Below are 18349 nucleotides of genomic sequence, written 5' to 3'. Positions count from 1 at the left end.
GACGGGGATCAAGTTTCCACAAAAGCTTCAGACGCATATGAGGAAGTTTGCTGGATGGGTGGGCCTAAAACTGAATCTCCTGGTTGCGCCCCTTCGTCGGTGCAGACAATACGGACGCAAGCCTCTCCTCAACAGCGTTTCGATGCGATATCATTATTATGCTGCTCTCAGTCCGATGTTATGCGTGCGTCTTTTCATTGCATTGAAGAAGGCGAAAGATCATCGTCGAGTTGACGTTTGGCGTTCACTGGTTTCATCACACAGCTACTCCTCGTTTATTGCCTTGCGTTCCTTCTCCATCTCTTGCCAAAAAGTACCAGCAGAGTTTTTTAACTATCGTCTTTTGTTTGTGGGCTGTTGGGCACCTGCGGCCGCCTTGATTCCCCTGTTCGTGTTTCCGTTTTCGTCCTCTCTCTCTTCACTTTTCGTGGTGCAGTCGTCATGTCCTTCACGCTTGTTGCCTGCTCCGACATTCGAGCCCAAAAGGTAAACCTCGAGCTTCCTTTTGAGCGCCCGCCGCCTTCCGTTGAGGTGCTGCGCGATGTCTTGGAGAGCGTGTTCCGCCGGGAGGAGGAGGTCATCAAGCGCGACATGGGCTACACCGACGTCCGCCCATGCGAGCCCTTCACCATCAACCGTCTGCAGCGCTACGACGACGACACGCAGAGCTGGTCGGAAATCACATCCATTGACATGCTGCAGACGTACGATCAGCTCTACGTCTTCCGCAAGAACAGCACCAAGGCGGATATCTCGACGCAGCGCGAGTTGCCCGCTCCCCGGCCGTCGGCGTTCTTTGATGATCCCACCGCGACAACCTCTGCGGTGCACGCGCGTGGTGGCAGCCGTGGTGGTGTGGCCCCGTCGGAGCCGCCCACGCAGACATCCTTCCACACACCCCGCGCAGGTAACCGCCCTGGCGCGAATGGCGACTACAACGGCAGCCGCCACGACGTCTCCCCGGCCAGCCAGCCTCGCGTCAGCGCAGGTGGGAGCTCGTATGCGGTGGCACCTTCGGCGCTGCCGTCCTCGTCCGGCCGTCCCTCTGGGCGTTATGATGGCGCGAATGGCGCAGCAGTGGACGGCCCCGATGCCTATTCAGCTTCTACCGCGCTGCCCGGTGTGGGCCGTACGTCGACTGGGGCGGCCGGTGCTGATGTCGGTGCTGCGCCGTCGCCGTCGTCGTATTACTACCGGGAGCGCACCACACCGGAGCGGGTCGATTTTCTTTTCCGCCTCGGCAGCCAGCCAAACGGCGGCACCGCGTTGACAGAGAAGACGTTCGAGCGCGTCTTCCACCTGGCCAACGTGGCGTTCCCGGTGGAGGTGCATCAGGATTTGTTCCAGCACTTTGCGAACGGCGACGGCGGCCGAGGGCAGGCCAGTGGGACGATGAACTACGAGGGATTTCAAGAGTTTGCCACCTACTTCCCCGTTCTGATCAACATCACCTACCAGCGCATCACGAACCAGGATCGCGAGGAGGGCATCCGCAATGCGCAGCGCGACAACGCCAAGCAGCTCGAGCAGGCCCGGCGGCAGGTCCAGGAACTGGAGTCACGATTGGCAGCAGCGCGCAAGGCGGCACAGGAGGGGGAGCAGCGTCACGCACGTCTGCAGGAGGACCTCAGCGACATCGCTGTGCAGCGAGACCCTAATTACTGTCGTGATGAGCAGAGGCTGCTGGACAAGGAAGTCAGCGTCTTCAAGTACCGCGAGCGCCTTTCACGCGAGGAGCAAGATTACGAGCGTCTGGCTGTCGAGCGACGGAAGCGCGCCGCGGCAGCGTCTGCGCGCACGCGGTCGAACTCGCCGCAGGGCGCCTACGACCCAAACCGCTACGGTCCTCGAGATTGATGAGAACGCAGCGTTGTCTACTCTGTGAAATGCTTGTCGTTGTTTTCTTTTTTTGGTTTCACTGTTGGTGTGTGTTTCCGTTGCTTGCCTGCATGTACATCTCCTTCGTGGTTTATCTCCCATAGAGCATTGGTTTGTTAGTTCTTACGTAGCGCATCCGTGTGCGACTTTGTATAGCGGTCTTTCTCCTTAAAGAAAGAAAAATAATTTATTTACGTTCGTGTGTTTTTCGTTTGTGAATGCGTGCCTTACAGCTGACGTGTTTGTGTGTCGATCCACGAACGTTATACGACGTGGGATGTGCTGATGTCTCCCATTTTCGTCTGTTTTCCTACAGCTGCCCGACGCTGTTGTGTACTGTTGTTTTACACCAAAGCAGTTTGGATCTCCTCCTACAACACTTCTGTAAAACCTGTTTTGGCCTTGTTGTGCACGATTCGAAGAACAGAGGATTTTTTTTCTTCCTTTTTGAGGGGGAGATGTGTGTGTGTGTGTGTGTAAAGACGCTCCCTTTCTTGGAGGTGCTCCTTGTTCACGGTGACGGGTTACGACTGATAGAGTCTTACAAGACCGCCTCAAGTGTGTATGCAAAAGAATTCAACGGTGGCACGTCCTCTTACGATGGAAAGTGTCAGTTCAAACCAAACTGCCGGAGACCCCTATGCTCTGCACTCTTGTTTTTTTTTTAATGGATGTTCTGGGCGTTGTTTCAGGATGGGAAGAAAACTTACCTGCTCGCTCTCTCTTCCCGGATCACGTATCTTCTCCCTCTACCCTTTCTCTCGCACTCGCTGCTCTGTGTTGTCTGTGTTACTAAACATTCACGGTGCTCGCTGAAAAGCTACAACGACGACAATCCAATCAGGAGCTGGTGGGTGTCGTTGAAAGCAACGCCTCAATCATCTTACAAGCACATATACTGCTTCTTTATTTGGTTTCTTTCTTCCATCGAAACTGAATAGTACTCGTGTATTCCTGCGAGGCATCCGTCGCTTCTGAGTTCACACACATCCCCGTCACAACATTTTTCTTTTTCTGTTTGCTTGCTCACGGTGCTTGCACAGCGTTATCAAAAAAAACTTTTGCCCTTTGCTTCATGTAAAAGCGCGGGGAAGGAAGAAGACGAATCATCATCTGGAGCGTTGTAGTGTTTGGGAAAGGGACTCTCCCCCCCTTTCCTTCCATTCACAGTAATTTGTTTTTTTCCTGCCCTTTTCTGTTGAACGGACTCTTTCGCCAAATTTGGTTAATTCTCTTTCTGTGTGTTCTTCTCTTTCGCTTGTTTGCTTCTGCATTGGGTTGTCTCCATTTTCAGTGCTCACATTCTTTGTTTTCCTCGTTCGCAGATTAAACGTTCGCGACTGCTGCAAGTTTAATCTAGTCCTCTTCATTAGCTTTATACATTGTGTTTGATTGCCTTCGTTTTTTTATTTTCATTTGTTTTGGCTCGTCTTATCCACTTCATTTCTTAAGTTCTTGCTTGCGCTCCAATCGTCCCAACGAAAAAGGCCACACTAAACAACGCGTGTGAGGCTTCACCGTTCCTTGGCGACGATTGCAAACAGCGGAGTACGCAAACGCTTCGCAAAAGGAAGAGGACGAAACACAAGTGGGGTTACGTATAATTCATTTACTTTGTTTTGAAGGCGAACGCGGAAAATCCAAGAGAAACGAAATAAGTGCTTCAATTGCGTGGCAGAAGCATAGCTCTACGTCCGCTTTTTGTGAGTCACGTTTTGCTCGTACTCTTCTCGGCACATATTTTCATTTGAGTGAATTGAAACGACTGCCGAGAGCTAGAATAAAGAAAACTGCGCCACACTTTTTTCTTTTTTTCCCTTTTGCTGAAGCTCGAAGCTGTTGTTGGCCGCGACTGTGCGATACACGTACATGCGGCGATTTAGCAGACCTCTAGGTTGTTGTCAAGTACCACCTCGTTCGTTGTTTTTGTAAATTTATATATGTATGGAGCCTATTTTGTTCTTCTTGACATTTGCTTTTTCAAAAGAGACCTTTTCTTGCCGTTTTCGTTTTCATTCTTCATCCAATACGTGCTCAGGTAATACACTAATTCAACGTAAACGTAGGTATATTTGTTGAAACTGCCACGATTTGATTAACTTCATTTCTACCTTGACCCTTCTAAAGTTCTTTTTTTTTGTCTCCTAACATCTCTCCCTATCCTGGCCTTTTTTTTGACTTTTTGTGGCTTTCTTCCTCATTCTTAACACACGCTGCCTTGACACGAACACGGGCTTTCTTTTTCCTTTTTTTCTTTACCTTAAAATATTGCGCAAATTATTTCCTCCAGGGACGACGCCGTTTCATTTCTTCCTTTTCTTTTCCCTGCTGCTGTGTCATCGTGTTCATTGCTCACCGCCTCCTTTATCATCGTACATCGTATGCTTTTTGTCCCCCCAGCAGCTTGCTGACAGACGATGCCGTCAGGATGTGTGTTAGAAGACCGGAGCGGAGAAGACCCCACCGCGGCTGCAGGGAAGCACGTAGCCTTCAGCACAGGCCATAACTCCCGCCGATTCACAACCGTCTTGCCACCGATGCCCACGAAATCGCCTACGCCTGCGCCGTCGTACGACATCGCTGCCGCTGCAGCCGTTACCGATCCACTTTCTGAGCTGCCACTGTTACTTTTTACCAAACCAAGCCTGCAGTATTCCGGCATGGTGATACAGCCTACGGGCGACAACACCATCACCGTTGATGCCCCCGCGGTGACGGCGGCTGCATCTCCAACAGAGGGGTCGCAAACGGAGAACAACTCCAACGACGCTGTTCGCACGGCGATCCCGCCGCTCGTGGCGTTGCCGGTGCCGACACCACAACCACCATCGTCGGTTGCGGCTTTCTTGCCTCCACCCCGCGCCGTCGCCACCACCACCTTTCACGCGAGCGCTAACGTGACGACAGCCACCACCGCGACGGATTCCAGAAACAGCAGCCAACGAGCACAGCTGACCTTCAGCGTCCGCAGCCCAGACGAGGACACGGTAACCGCCGTGCCAAGCTCACAAGACCTCTGCTCGCAGCACAACCGTCGTATCAGCTCTATCCTCGCCTCTCACAATGAGAAGAACGACAGACCCTATGCCCCACTCGGGTCCAACCCTTTTGGGTACCAACGCTTCGACCTCTCTCCGCGGGTAGATTCCTCCCTGCACAGCGAATTGGGGGAGAGCCAATCCGAGCACCTGGATGAGGGCGGCAGGGTACGGCATCACCTCTCTGCCTACTACCACTACTGCGCAGATGAGCCGGCTCCCACCGACGCCATCGCGGAAAGATTGCTCGCCGACCGCCTCAGTCCACTTCTCTGCGCGCACCGTGGTGGTGTCACAGATAAAATCGGTGATGTGGTGGACACGACGATGACGTTGTATGTGAGGGATGAGCAGGTCGCACACCCACACAGCTGCACCGCCACGTCGGAAAACGGCATGGACACTGTCACGCTGAGCGCCACCGTTTGTAACGCGGTGAAGGACACTGACGCGTCGGCTCCGTCATTCGAGGCGCACGAGTCGTACGAGCCCCTGCAAAAAGACGTGTTCGAGAGCGCGCTGCGGATGGCGTGGGAGTGGAGGCAGGCGAGTCGAGCGGAGGCGTCGCAGACGACGGAAGCGGGAGCTGCCAGCGGTAATGAGCTCTTCTCCGCACACCCGCGTCGCCGACTGCCCTCCTGCTTCTTTCCTGGCTTTCCCTCGGCTATTTTGCCAGAACTGTCTCAGTCAGCATCGACGGTCGCAAAGGAAGGGGCGCGTGCCAGTCTCACGGACGTCGCAGCGGGCGTCGGGGCGCAGCGCAAGCGTTCCGGCAACAGCTTCTCGAACAGTTTCCTGCCCCCCTTCACGTCGCAAGTCAAAGCCGGGCTGCAGCTGGAGCAGAGCAACGACCCCTACGCCCCGCTGACGTCCTTACAACTGACTGCGTGTGAGCTGTGTGGGGCAGAGATGATCTCTCGCAAAACGCTGTGGACTTCATATCTGGTAGAGCGCTACGAGTTGCTGGCGACCTTTATCGACGTCGTTGACTTCAGTGCCTGCGGTGTCGATGTGACACCTTCTGCCAGCTCGTTTTCCACCATGTTGACGCACAACAATGCTACGATACAGCGTTTCTTTGACCTCGCCCTCGAGGAGTACCTTCCCTGGATGGCGGACCTCTACCTCGCCGAGTACAACCCTGTGATGGTCGCTAATCAGAAAGATGCGGCAACGGCTTCCGTCACCGCGGCACCAAGCTCGCCGCTTGGCTCTCGCAAGTTCCTCAGCATCATGAGAAAGACTGCATCGATCGATGCCAGCTGGCAAGACCATTGTCCACTTCCGCTTCCCTTCGCTACGCGACGCGCTGGGGCCAGAGCGACGTCGAGGATCCCAACGGTGGCGAGTTTTCTCGCCACCAACGATGCCTTCAAGCCCACTCCTCGTCTCTCCACCGTGCAGCCCGACATCTTCACCGCGGCGTTTCTCGTGGAGGTGAGCTTCGTGGTCCTCGAAGAGCTCGCCATCGTGGCACGCATGCACCTGCCTAACGCGGTGGCCAACGCAATGCACTTGTTCGTGCCCGGCGCGGCGAGTTTCACACGTGACTCGCTCGTTACCAGCCTGACCCACTCCGTTTCGTCGCCCGTCGCGTCTGAATCCATAACCAGCGTGCGCGGGCGCGCGACTGTTTCTACGATGCGCCTCTCAGGGGAATCAGTTGATGATGCTTCTGGCGCTGATGCGCCGGCGGAAGGCACGATCAGCCGCACCGACAAGGAGCTCTCAGATACGTCGGCGACTGCTGTGCCGGCTATCATTGCTGGCAAAGACCCTTGCCCTGGCACCTCACGGCAGTCGCGACTGCTGCGCAACTGGAACCTTGTGCGCATAGTAGCCGAACCTCAGCCGATGTCGGCGGAAGGCTCGCAGGGAGCGTCTGAGGCGCCCGCGGAGGCGCCAAGCACGACAACGACTTGCGTGTCGCGCACGGTATCGTACTCGCTGCGACGAGAGTCGAGCTACGAAAACAGCCGCGTGTGGCTCAAGATCCTTTTTAGGTTCTTCCGCCGCGAGGAGGCGTACAACTTCGTGAATGACAGCCCCATCGCGATGCGCAACTTCCTGCCGCTGCCGTTTGTTTCGTGGGGGCGGATGCTGATGCGCTCTCGCAGCATCATGGCATGGTCGGAGTTTCACAGCAGCGTCGCCGCCTCCACCGCCTCGCTGTGGGGTTACCTCGACAAGGCGCGGCCCAACCGGCAAAACACGAACTCACAGCCGCGAGACCGCGCGCTGCGGCAGTGCGAGCAGAAGGCGCTGAACATGGCGACCGCGATGCACGAGCTGTGGTACTTGGAGAGGGAGTGGTGGTTGCAGTTTGTGGTGAACGTCTTCCGTGCCACGGCGCCTGTCGCATCCTCCTCGACGTTGGGCGGCGGCGGTGGCTGCGCGGGAGCAAAGCCGCACATCTGCGTGACGGGTCCCTCCACGAGTCACACCGTAAGGTTTGCCCCGCATCCCTCGTTGCGGTCGACGGTGTCGCAGTTGCCGGCGGTGCAGGAGCTTCGTGCAGTGGACCCGACGGTGACGAGGACGGCCGCACCACCGAGTGCGCCGGGTGGACAACACAATTTGACGCCCGTGTCGAAGGACGTGAGTTTCGTCCGCAAGACGCTGTGGCAACACTGCTGCCGGTCACCGTTGGAGAACGACATACTGCCTGATTCAAGGACAAGCCGGTGCGACTCGGAGGTAGCATGGGGGAGCCTCAAGACGAATCCAGCGCGGCCCGCTAACGGCGACTCGGTCATCCAGCCGTCGCTGATGCCATTTACGCCGGAGTCGCCTGACTTACTGCCGCCGCCGCAACAAGTTGGCGGCAAAACAACATCTCACTTGCTGCCTGGGGTGTCGCTTGCGTCCGTCGATAGCAGCGTCTTCTTGTGGGCGCCCCACTCATTTCTGAATGGCGCTTCACAGGCAAGCTCATTTTGCCAAGGGCCGCGTGGGCCGGACGCGGAGCCGGCGCACGAGGAATCGCTGACCGAGTGCGCGTCAACGACGGCGTCAACGGCGCTGCCAAATCCATCGAGTAGACCGCCGACGGCGTTGCCCGGTGCCCGCCGTCCCCGCTCTGGGCTCGCCTATCTCTCGCTGCAGAGCGGGACCTACAGTGATGCGGCGACAGCCCTGGCCGCTAGCCATTCGCGTCTTATGGTGCCACCTATGGCGGCCATCGTCAGCTGTTTCTATAGAGGTAACGCATCGGACTGGGACACAGTCCTCCTCGTGCGCTGCCAATCTCTCCAGCGTGCAATGGAGGTGGAAGAGGAGTCGTTTGAGCGCGCGTTCATGAACAGCATGAAGCGCAGTGGGGCGGCCTACATCTCTCTTTGCGAGGATACGGCAGCGTATGCAAAGGCGGAAGAGGATGTTGCGTTGGCGGATCGCCGCAGCAACGCCACGCGGCTCTGCGACGAAGTGGCGATGGGAACCCTCCAGTACCTACGTGAGTGGGCACAGGAACGAGTCCAGCTGGACTACGTGATGTTTGCCGTGCTGACGCTGCAGTCCGTGGCAGAACTGCAATGTGAGGTCGTGACGCGACTTTACGAAGACTTTCAGGTGTTCATCCGTGAGGCGCGCTCGTGGGTGCCGCCGCCGCCGCCTGCTCGGGAGCAGCAGCAGCAGCAGCGGAAGCTGATCACGGCGACAATGGCACTCGGGCCGGTGAACTCGAACAGCATCACGGACGACGCGAGTGCTGCGGCGTGTACGACGTTTGCAACGGTAGCACAAGATGTTGGCGTCGACACTTTAGCAGTGAAGGGGAAATCACGCGAGTTGGAGAAGCGGTCGTTTGATTTCTGGGGCTATGGCGCCTTCCTCCCTCACGCGGACTCCCCTGTCGGCTTCAATGACGGTTTGGTGGTGATGTCGCGTGTCTGCCGCGACATGCACCTGCGCGGGCGGCGGCTGCAGACGCACTGGTTTGCAAACGACGACGATGATGATGATGACAGGGACGGTGACAACGGTGATGCGGGCACGACGGCGGCGCAGAATTTCCACGATATCCACTACGTGAACAACGACACCTACATCGGTTTTACCCGCCGGCAGGTAGCCGACACGCCTGGAGCGGCGGAGCAGACGGAGATGAAACCGGAGGAGGCCTGCACGCCCCTGGAAGGGATCGACAACATGACGAACATCCATCATGACAGTGAGGACGGTGCGGCCCAGATGCTGCGACACGGACTCGGCAACTACACGTCCAAGGTGTGGGGCTACACGTACGTTGGTGGATGGTACCGTGATCGGCCGCACGACGAAGGCGGTCTTCTCTTCAACGGTATTCTCCCGTGGGAGACGGGCAGCGCGGCACCGAGGAAGTCGCTGTTGTTGGTGTTCGGCCGCTGGGAGCATGGACGTCTTGTGCATATCGAGAAAATGTTTTCCGGCGTTCCGTTGTCCTGATCAATGTTGTGTCTGCGCATCTTCTTCTTCTTTTTCGGCATTTCCCTCGTATTCCGTGTATACCTTTGTCACGTGCAGGACGACCATCACTGTCCTTATGGCCTTTATATATACTTCGTCTGTGTGCGATTGCTGGCCTGCTCTACTTTTCCGTTTCATTCCCTTTTTGCCTCCCTGGTTGCTTGTTCTCACAGGTTTGTATTTTTTTTTAAATCTTGTTTTCCATTATTCAACTATATTTTTCCCTGTGCCACGTTTTCCTATGCATGTATATTCATTTAAAGTCTTCTTCGTGTCCTCTTCCCCCTTTTTTCCCCCCTCCAATGCCACTTAAAGCTTCTTCGTGTGTTTGTACCGATTTCTCTGCGTGTTTATTTGGTCGTGCTCACACCCGTGTGGTCGTCGTTCGTCACCCTTCCTCACTGAGCACTGACACAACATCTTCTTTTCCTCTCCTTTTTTAATGAAAAACGGTTTCTGTTGTCTACGCGTCGCACATACATCTATTATTCTTTCCCAGGGCTTTACCACGAACTGTTCCTCTGTGTGCTGATTGTTTGTTTAGCGTTGGCGCAAAGTGTGCTGTTTGGATGTCGCACCGCTGCGTTCCTGATCAAAAGTGATTTAAAAAAAAAGCCACCAACTGTGTCTGGAGCGATCAAGAGAGCCTTCTTTCCTCTATCGTGGTCGCTGTCAGCTTGTGGGGTTTTGTGCTTCCTGGGTACGTACAGTAAGGTTTGGATGAACGACGAGGTTACGGTGGCGCTGTACGGTTGTACCCAATGACCTGTGCTCGTGACTGATGCCACGTGTAGCCGCATCGTGCGCGGTTTTGGTGGATCCTTTAAAAAAAAAGTAAAAAGAGCCGTCGTTGCATTCTCGTGTGTCTTTGGTGCTGCTTTGCCAGAGAGTATTATCTTCGTCCTTCTTTTCACGCATGGCGGTGTCGACTACTCTTCGTGGGGGTCGAGCCAAACATGAAGTTGTTGCTCTTTTTCCTTTTTGCTGTGTGGCGTTCTATGCGATGGGACGTGGTTCACGCCTGATGGTTTTGCGAAGCACGTCGACAGACTTTTACTGTTCCAGCTTTGCTTTGTAGAAGGAATGGCGGTATGGCTCCTGCTGCAAGTTTTTGTTTGATCTCCTCCCTGTTTTACATCACGCGAGCGTCCAAGCGTAAATCATTTTGCCACCCTACCAACGGGGCATCGTCTTTCATCTGTCACTTCTCTTTCCCCCGCACCGGTTCCAACTCTTATCGTTCTACATCACCAACTTTTCCCGCTTTCATACACATTCGGAAAGAGCAGCTCCCAAGGTCTTTTGCTCTCCGTGAATATCGTTTGTCTACACTAACGTGGCGAAGAGGAAGCCCGCTGAGAAGAGAGAATCATCAACTGTGGTGCGGAAAAGCAAAAGTAACTCTCCTCCAACCTCCCCTCCCTCCGCCCTCACCGCAGATGCCCTACAGCTCCGTCGGTGGTTTCCCACCTCTACCAACGCAGACCGCCCGCGGCTCCGTGTACGAGCCGAAGCAGACGATTTCTTATATTACTTCACAGCATCCGCCACGGCGGGCCGTGAAAGACGCTCCTCCACGAGACAAGGACAACGTACAGTTCCACAACGATGTCCCGCATCCCGGTGGCCCTGCGACGCAGACAGACGCCTTACCCTCGATTGTGGCGGCCCTTCCTTCGCCCTCGGCTACGGGCGGCTCTTCCGACCGGGTGGCGGGGCGGAATAGCAGCAGTCAACGGCAGGGCGATTACAGTGTCTCCTGTGAGTTTTCGGGCAGGGAAGGCAATCCGTGGTCCGGTCGCACGACGATCGCAGAGCTGGAAGACAGGCGGCTGCACAACTCCGACGGGGTTGCAGCCTTCCGCCCCATTCGCTACATCACGCTGGCGGCAGCGGAAGTTCAGTCCACGAGCACCGCGGCAATGTCGGCCTTTCTCCCCATCTCTGTCGAGGTCTCCTCGTCGACGGCGGTGAAACCGTTATTAGAGCCGTTTGTGGACGCGCAGGAGCTTGCCCGGCAGGCCTCCGAAGAGACGTGGCACACACGTCGCCTGCGCTACTTGCAGTGGCTGCGCAAAGGTGCACTGACCGCCAAGAAGAAAGAAGAGGAGAAGGAGGGAAGGGAGAGGAGCGTTTCGCCAGCGCTGGGTGATGTCTCTTTGCACGTGTCCTGTCGATCCATGTCCATGGGCGCGGACAGCGTCTTTTCCGGTCCTCCGCGCAGCGCTGCACCGCTTTCGCCGCTAGAGCGGGGGTCGACCTGGAGGGGCGATGCCTCGGACCGCCTCCACGACCCTGAAAGCACCTGTACCTTTGGAAAGTCGGATCTCAACTTTCTGCAAGGAGGTCGGCTCGAGGAAAACGCATTAACCAGGTTTCTGCCCATCACCTACGCCGCAAACCCCAACGAAGTGGCGGTTCGTCAAATGTTCCGCATGGTGCGTGGCCCTACTCTTACCCCCATTTCTACGCCCACAGCTGCTTGTAAGGAGGCGGTGGCTGTCAACGGCGATGAGGAGGAACACACGACAACGGCAGCGGTGTCGCCAGTGACCTCGGGCCACAAAATTGACGTGCCTCTGATCGACGATGCGCATTCATTTGTGGACGAGGATGGCTTTTCTTTTAGTCCGACGCAACGGAATGAGTCGGAGAGCAACGAGGAATCCGACTCGACTAGCACCGCGCCCAAGCTGACGGCGGAGCCGCCGCCCGAGTACGCTGTGGCCGGTCTGCTACGACAACGAATGCACAACACCGTCGCTGTCTTCACCGCGTCCTCCACGCACACGTTGGACACGCCACCGCGAAAAACAACGCGCGCCATCTTTGGACAAGCTCGTTTACGCAGCGACGTGAATAGCGAGGGCAATGCCGAAGCAGAGCGATGGAAGATCTCCGCTGCTGCCCCCGCCTCTGCGACTTCTTCGGTTATGCCGGACAGGCTCGATGACGGGGAAACTCCGGAAAGTTGTCCCTTAATTGTGCTCTCGCAACAGCCGCGCACCCTCGCGCCACATGTGGCGCGCCGCATCGTCTACGAGGAAACCTACGAGCGTGGTTTGCTGACGCAGCTCGCTTTCCAGTCGTCGCCGACGCGGTGGTACTCCACAGATCTGCCTAGCGGCGGAGACGGCATCGCCTTCCGGGGCGTGTACGCGCCAACGATGCTGCCAGACGAGGCGCTGGAGATGCGGCTGAACAACGCCACGTCCCGCATCATGCAGTCTATCGCGCAGCCGCGTTACGAAGCGGTGCAGGCGATCGCAGCGCGGGAGAAGCAGTGGACGGACTCGCTCGCCGCCCTTCATGCCGCTCCCCGGCAGGGGGGACCTTCCTCCTCGAGCGAGCGGGCAGCTGTCACGCCGAATACCAACAACACGATCGACGCCGCACCTGTTACGGTGGAGGAGGCCGCGCGGCAGAAGGAGTTGCTCTTTAGGCAATGGACACGACTTCACCGGAATCTTTCTGCGCAGTGGCAACTTTTGCATGAGGAGCGGGCGGAGCGTCTTTGTCTTCTCGGTCGCTTCGTATCGTGCGCCTACCCCGAACCGTGCATTTGCCTGGAATGCGACCAGGAGGTGCTGAACATGTCCGCCATCCCGCTCGAGCCGGCCGTTCAACCGCTCTGCTGGTTCACGTCGGTGGTGTTGAGTGAGCACCACGACGTCTTGCAGAAGGAGATGCTGCGTCAGCATGAAGAGGGGCTGGCAGCGATGTACGAGGAGTTTCGCCTGCTTTTCATTACCACCTATACGCGCGAGAAGCTGCTGGAGGAGGAGGCGCGGCGTTTCCAGACGATGATGCGTTACCACGCGTTCTGCCTGCGCGTCGCCGCTCAGAATGCGTCTGCCGACGAGACCGGGTCTCTTCACGGTGCTACACCTGCTCCGAACCTCGTGACGGAGGCAGCGTTCAGCGGAACTGTTGAGCTGCCCACCGGTGCAGATCCGCGGATGTGGAGACTGCGGCAGCGCCGCCTGCAAGCCTTCAAGGCCTTCGACTCCCCCTTCTTTTCCTATCTCGTGTACACCGAGATGAGCACCATCAGCTCAGCCGAGGAGCAGGTACGACAGATGCTGATAGGAGAGGAGGCGACGGCGCGAAAGGAGCTCGCAACGGTCATGCGAATGGATGAGCGGTTCAGCTGCCTTTTGGCGCTAGAGCGTCTCGACCGATCGTGGATCTCGGCGGAGATGGTCGAGTCCCACTCTGCGATGATGTCGGGGCCGCTGGTGCAACTGCACGCCGCCCACCTAGCGGAGCTGCGTGAAAAGGAGGCTGCAGCGTACGCCAAAAAGTGTGCAGAGGAGCGGCAGGCGTTTGAAGACGCCGCGGTTGAGGCGACGCACGCGATGGCGGAGGCGGAGTACGCCACCTATAAGATCCTCGTGCGCGAGACACGACAGCGCTTCCTGACTCTCTTGGTGGCCGACCGTGCGCCGGCGGACTCGGTCGAAGTGTCGCGCAAGTGGTTGCATGAGCAGCGGCAGAGCGTGCTTCTGCGAGCGGAGCAGCGACTGCGCGACCAGCTGGTGTTGGACGAGGAGCCGTCTGCCTTTCAGCAACTTCTCGACTCCGCGGTGGATTCTTTCCGTCAAGTGAAGGAACGGGAGGCGCAGCGGCAAGTTGATGAGCAGGCGGAGGCGGAAGCGGCCGAAGCCGAAGCGGCGCGTGCGACAGCCCAGGCACGTGCTCGTGCCACGGCCGAAGAGTTGGCGCAACTGCAGTGGGAGAACATGCTGATGGACCCGAAACTGCTGTCCGGCGCAAAACCTCCTGCGAGTGACGCGAATGATTTCACGCCACTGACGATGTCGTTAAAGAAAGACTTTGCGTTCTTTCTTTCCGCCCTTGATTGAGGGACAGACGGATTCGCATCGTCGTCTGCATTCGAATGTAGCATTTTCCATGTAAAGTGTTGTCAAGCAATCTTTTAGGAGCTTTTTTTATCTTCTGTAAATGAATTGATACTCACTCCTTTTTTTTCTTCTGTGTTTTTTCCCCCTTCGATCTGCTGACCTTCTCTTCTCGTTCACACAACTTTGGATGTATTTTCCGGCTTTTCTGTATGCGTGTGAAACGTGGTCTTGAAATCACCCCGGATGCTTCTTGCTTTTTCTTTTTGCCGTTACCGATCATCCTCGTTCGTTTCGCATGCGGACGTTGCGCCCCCAAAAGGGAACGGAAATACTTGACAGTGCTTCGGGTAGGACTTCTTTTTTTTCTCAACTAATTGAAATATGAATGATAGTAAGAATCGTTCGAGGTTTCTCATCCGCGTAGCAACGCACGCGGTGTGTTGAACCCCCGCGAAAGTGACAGGAACGCACACACTCTATTTCATGATGTGCTGACTTTCCTTTCATCCTTTTCTCAAACGCTCGGTCGTTGACTTCACCGATGCCTGTGTTTTGTTGATGGTGCCTGCGGGTTCACTTTCATCTCCCATGCTCTTCTGCGTGCTCTCCGGACTCTTCGTTCACACATCTTTATTTTCCTTTCGCTGTTGTTCTCGCGTAGGACCGGGAAGTGCTACTCTCACCTCTGTGGGTAACGCCGTTTCGAAGAAGCGATTCATCGCTTTTATTAATATAGATTGGTTTTCGGATGCCGCCCAAGACGGTGCCACCGCATTACGAGTGCCTCGGCGTGGACCCCTCCATCAGCGACGCCGACCTGTCCCGCCACTACAAGAAGCTCTCGCTGCAACTGCACCCCGACCGCGCGGCGTACCGCAATGACGCAGTGAATGAGGTGCACGTCCAGGCGCGCTACCAGCGCATCACGGAGGCGTACGCGGTGCTGTCCGATCCAGCGAGGCGCTGCGCCTACGACACAAAGCACGCCGTCAACTTCCAGTCTCGTCTGGTTCGCTTGCAGGCGATGATAGGGCAGCACAACACCTCCGCGCTGAGGCCGTCGTCGACAACTGCAGAGGCCGCAGAAGGGGAAGGGGAAACAGGAAGAGCGGGCTCGGCATCACACGGGAACGCATCCCAGCACGGACAGGCGACACCGACTACGAAAGATCCCACCGCGAACGGCCCCGCAGAGGGAAGCGACGAGAAGCAAGGTGAATACAACGAGGACGATGACGAGGACGATTATGTTCCTGCGCCAATCGTTCCTTCCCGAACGAGAGGGAACCGTACAAGCTCGTCTACCGGACGGGGCGACGACGGCGAGACACGGCCGGGAGAAGAGGACACCGATGAGGACGAGTGGGGCAACAGGGTGCGGAATGTGTTTCATCTGCTGCCCCGCGCAGCTTCCTCGGGGGCGGGGCTTACAGAAGATGGCGTGCCGATCACGCAGTATCGTGGCGTGACGCTGATGCGGAGACGATCCGTAGGCACCTCTGATCAGCTCGCACATACTCATGACACGGACTCTCAGTGGGGGCTTGTTTTGGATGGGAATGTCTTGCTTGGTTTACAGGATGGTACACCAGAGGAAACGAGGAGTGAGACGATCGCGGGTCTTGCGGAGGTTGTTTTCCCCTCAGCGGTTCAGCAAGTCAATGACACGATGGTGCAGGCAAGAACAAACGTTACGCAACTTCTCAGCAGCCGCAGCCCTCAAGGGAGTACTATAGTACCTGCTGTCGTTGATCTCACCTCCGCCTTGACGACGACAACTGACGAGCCTGCCGCCACGGAACAAGTACAGATGGTGCTCGCCTTTTGCACAGAGTCGTTCGATCTTGTTGGTGACACGCACCTTCTCCGTGATGACACGATTCTGCGCGATCTCGTGCCGGACTGGTGTGTGGCGGCAGAGATGCCTGCTCTCATGCCTGGCGTCCGCGTTGTGTCGGTAAATCAGGCTCTGGTTGACTCTGCTGAGGATCTGCGACGGGCTCTGCGCAATGCCACCGACGCGCTGTCGTCGCCGATATTGCCGTCGTCGAAGAACACCGCAGGAGACGTGGTGGCTGCTGCAAAGCGTCCTCGCACAACTCGCTCTATTGTTGTGGAGTGTTGCGCGCTCCCTTTTATCTAAGACAAGGGGCTACGCTCATTTGATACGTTGGCTGGACTTTACAGTTACTCTATTGTTTGTGTCTTTCACTTTCAGCTTCTTTACGGTTTCGCGGTGCACCGCGCAGCCTACGGTCGCTTTTTCACTTATACCTTACTGAAGCGAATCATCGCCACCAACGACAAACACAAAGCTTGCACGGGCTGAAATAAAGCGTGGGTAAGTGGAGCCTCAATTGTTGCTCCTCTTGCCTTTCATTCATACTTGCCTCTTCCCCATCTTCCTCCGCCTTCCCTAAACCATAATCGGTTTCCCTCTTCTACCCTTTCCTTTTTTGTGGAAACAGATTCTCCGCTGTCTTTCTTGACCATCTTTTCTTGATCATTGACCTGTCCTGTGGTCTTTTCGTATCGCTCCTAGCAGCCGATAATCTTTCACCGTGTATATTCTGCTACCGTCCTCGGAGGATGCTTCTACGTTCCCGTCTTACTCGTACGGCGATGGCCGCAACGATTGAGGAGCAGTACGCCTCTCACGCCAGTAACATCAAAGGTGCAGACAAGAAGACGCGCTGCCGCACCTCGCTGCAGGTATCCCTGTCGGCTGACAAGTCTGGTGAGCTGTGCGACCTGCTCGGCATCTTCAAGCCGCATGGCATCAACATCAGCCAGGTGGCGAACCGCCCGCGCCCCTACGAGAACACGGCACCCTTCCGCACCATCTTTCTTGATGTGGACGCCTACATTGAGGATGACCGCATGAAGCAGGTGATGTCGCAGTTGCAGAAGATTTCGCCGAACGTGGCGGTGGCCGGGTCGTGGGTGATTCCATGGTACCCATCGGAGCCGAGGGACCTGGATGATCTGGATCAGAGCACGATGGCTGCCGGCGAGGAGCTGCAGGATGACCCGGAGAATCCACACCCGGGCTTCCACGATGAGGTCTACCGCGCCCGCCGTCGCGAGATTGTCGGGAAGGCGAAGAACTTCAAGACGGGTGACCCCATCCCGGTGGTGGACTACACGGAGGAGGAAAACCGCGTGTGGACGACCGTGTACGACCACCTCACGAAGCTATACCCCACCCACGCCTGCGAGCAGTACAACTACGTCTTCCCGCTGCTGCTGGAGAACGGCGTCCTTGGCCGCACCCGCATGCCGCAGCTGCGCGACGTGAGCGAGTTCTTGAATGAGGCGACCGGCTTCACCGTCCGCCCGGTCGCGGGTCTGCTGACCTCGCGAGACTTTCTCAACGCCCTTGCCTTCCGTGTCTTCTTCAGCACGCAGTACATCCGCCACTCCGCCCAGCCCTTGTACACGCCGGAGCCGGACATGGTGCACGACATAATCGGCCACCTGCCACTGCTGTCCGACCCCGACTTCGCCAAGTTCACGCAAACGATCGGCCTCGCCTCCCTCGGCGCGGACGACGTGCTGCTGGACAAGCTTGCGAAGGTGTACTGGTACACGGTGGAGTTCGGCCTGTGCAACGAGGGTGGCCGCCGCAAGGTCTACGGCGCCGGTGTCCTCTCCAGCTCCGCCGAGCTCGAGTACTCGCTGAGCGGCAAACCCGAGTACCTCCCGTGGGACCCGGCGGTGGCGTCCACCACGCCCTTTCCCATCACCAAGTTCCAGCCGCGTTACTTCGTGGCAGACAGCTTCCCTGACGCACAGCGGAAGCTGGAGGAGTGGCTGGCGGTCCAGGATAAGCCGATCTTCACTGTGTACAATTCGTACTCGCGCCGCGTGCAGTCGTACCCGAGGAACACGTGGCACATGCTGCAGGAGCAGATAAAGCTCACGAACTTCACCTTTTAAAACGCCTTCATTTGGCCCCGTTTAAAGAGTCTGCATCGTGTCGCCAAATGTTTTTTCTTTTTTGCAGCTGAATGCCATTGTCAGCTTGGAAGTGCCCGGTGGCGAAGGCCCCCCTTTTTTTTCTCCTTTGGTCAACGGCGCGTCTCGTTTATCTCAAGGGAAAGAGACAACGGTGCGAACCGC

General features: G+C 56.8%; 5 protein-coding genes across 5 annotated transcripts; all 5 read left to right on the top strand.

The window, feature by feature from the left end:
• Positions 1-313: 313 nt before the first annotated feature.
• On the top strand, positions 314-1857 carry ABB37_01694 (hypothetical protein; the record flags this gene model as incomplete). Its single annotated transcript, XM_015798297.1, has 1 exon — positions 314-1857. The coding sequence occupies exon 1, from the start codon at positions 442-444 to the stop codon at positions 1855-1857; it is 1416 nt and encodes a 471-aa protein (XP_015663817.1). The 5' UTR covers positions 314-441.
• An 840-nt stretch (positions 1858-2697) lies between these two features.
• ABB37_01693 (hypothetical protein) lies at positions 2698-9341 on the top strand (the record flags this gene model as incomplete). The annotated part of the gene is made up of 1 exon (XM_015798296.1): positions 2698-9341. The coding sequence occupies exon 1, from the start codon at positions 4416-4418 to the stop codon at positions 9339-9341; it is 4926 nt and encodes a 1641-aa protein (XP_015663816.1). The 5' UTR covers positions 2698-4415.
• A 1304-nt stretch (positions 9342-10645) lies between these two features.
• ABB37_01692 (hypothetical protein) lies at positions 10646-14227 on the top strand (the record flags this gene model as incomplete). Its single annotated transcript, XM_015798295.1, has 1 exon — positions 10646-14227. Exon 1 carries the CDS (start codon positions 10802-10804, stop codon positions 14225-14227), a length of 3426 nt encoding a protein of 1141 aa, XP_015663815.1. The 5' UTR covers positions 10646-10801.
• Positions 14228-14887: 660 nt separating this feature from the next.
• Positions 14888-16370, top strand: ABB37_01691 (hypothetical protein; the record flags this gene model as incomplete). The annotated part of the gene is made up of 1 exon (XM_015798294.1): positions 14888-16370. Exon 1 carries the CDS (start codon positions 14976-14978, stop codon positions 16368-16370), a length of 1395 nt encoding a protein of 464 aa, XP_015663814.1. The 5' UTR covers positions 14888-14975.
• A 324-nt stretch (positions 16371-16694) lies between these two features.
• ABB37_01690 (phenylalanine-4-hydroxylase putative (PAH)) lies at positions 16695-18166 on the top strand (the record flags this gene model as incomplete). Its single annotated transcript, XM_015798293.1, has 1 exon — positions 16695-18166. Exon 1 carries the CDS (start codon positions 16817-16819, stop codon positions 18164-18166), a length of 1350 nt encoding a protein of 449 aa, XP_015663813.1. The 5' UTR covers positions 16695-16816.
• Positions 18167-18349: the final 183 nt, after the last annotated feature.

Source organism: Leptomonas pyrrhocoris, assembly GCF_001293395.1.
Source record: "Leptomonas pyrrhocoris isolate H10 chromosome Unknown, whole genome shotgun sequence".
Taxonomy (NCBI): domain Eukaryota; phylum Euglenozoa; class Kinetoplastea; order Trypanosomatida; family Trypanosomatidae; genus Leptomonas; species Leptomonas pyrrhocoris.
Note: the sequence above shows the minus strand (reverse complement) of the source record. Positions and strands in the feature narration are given on the sequence as shown.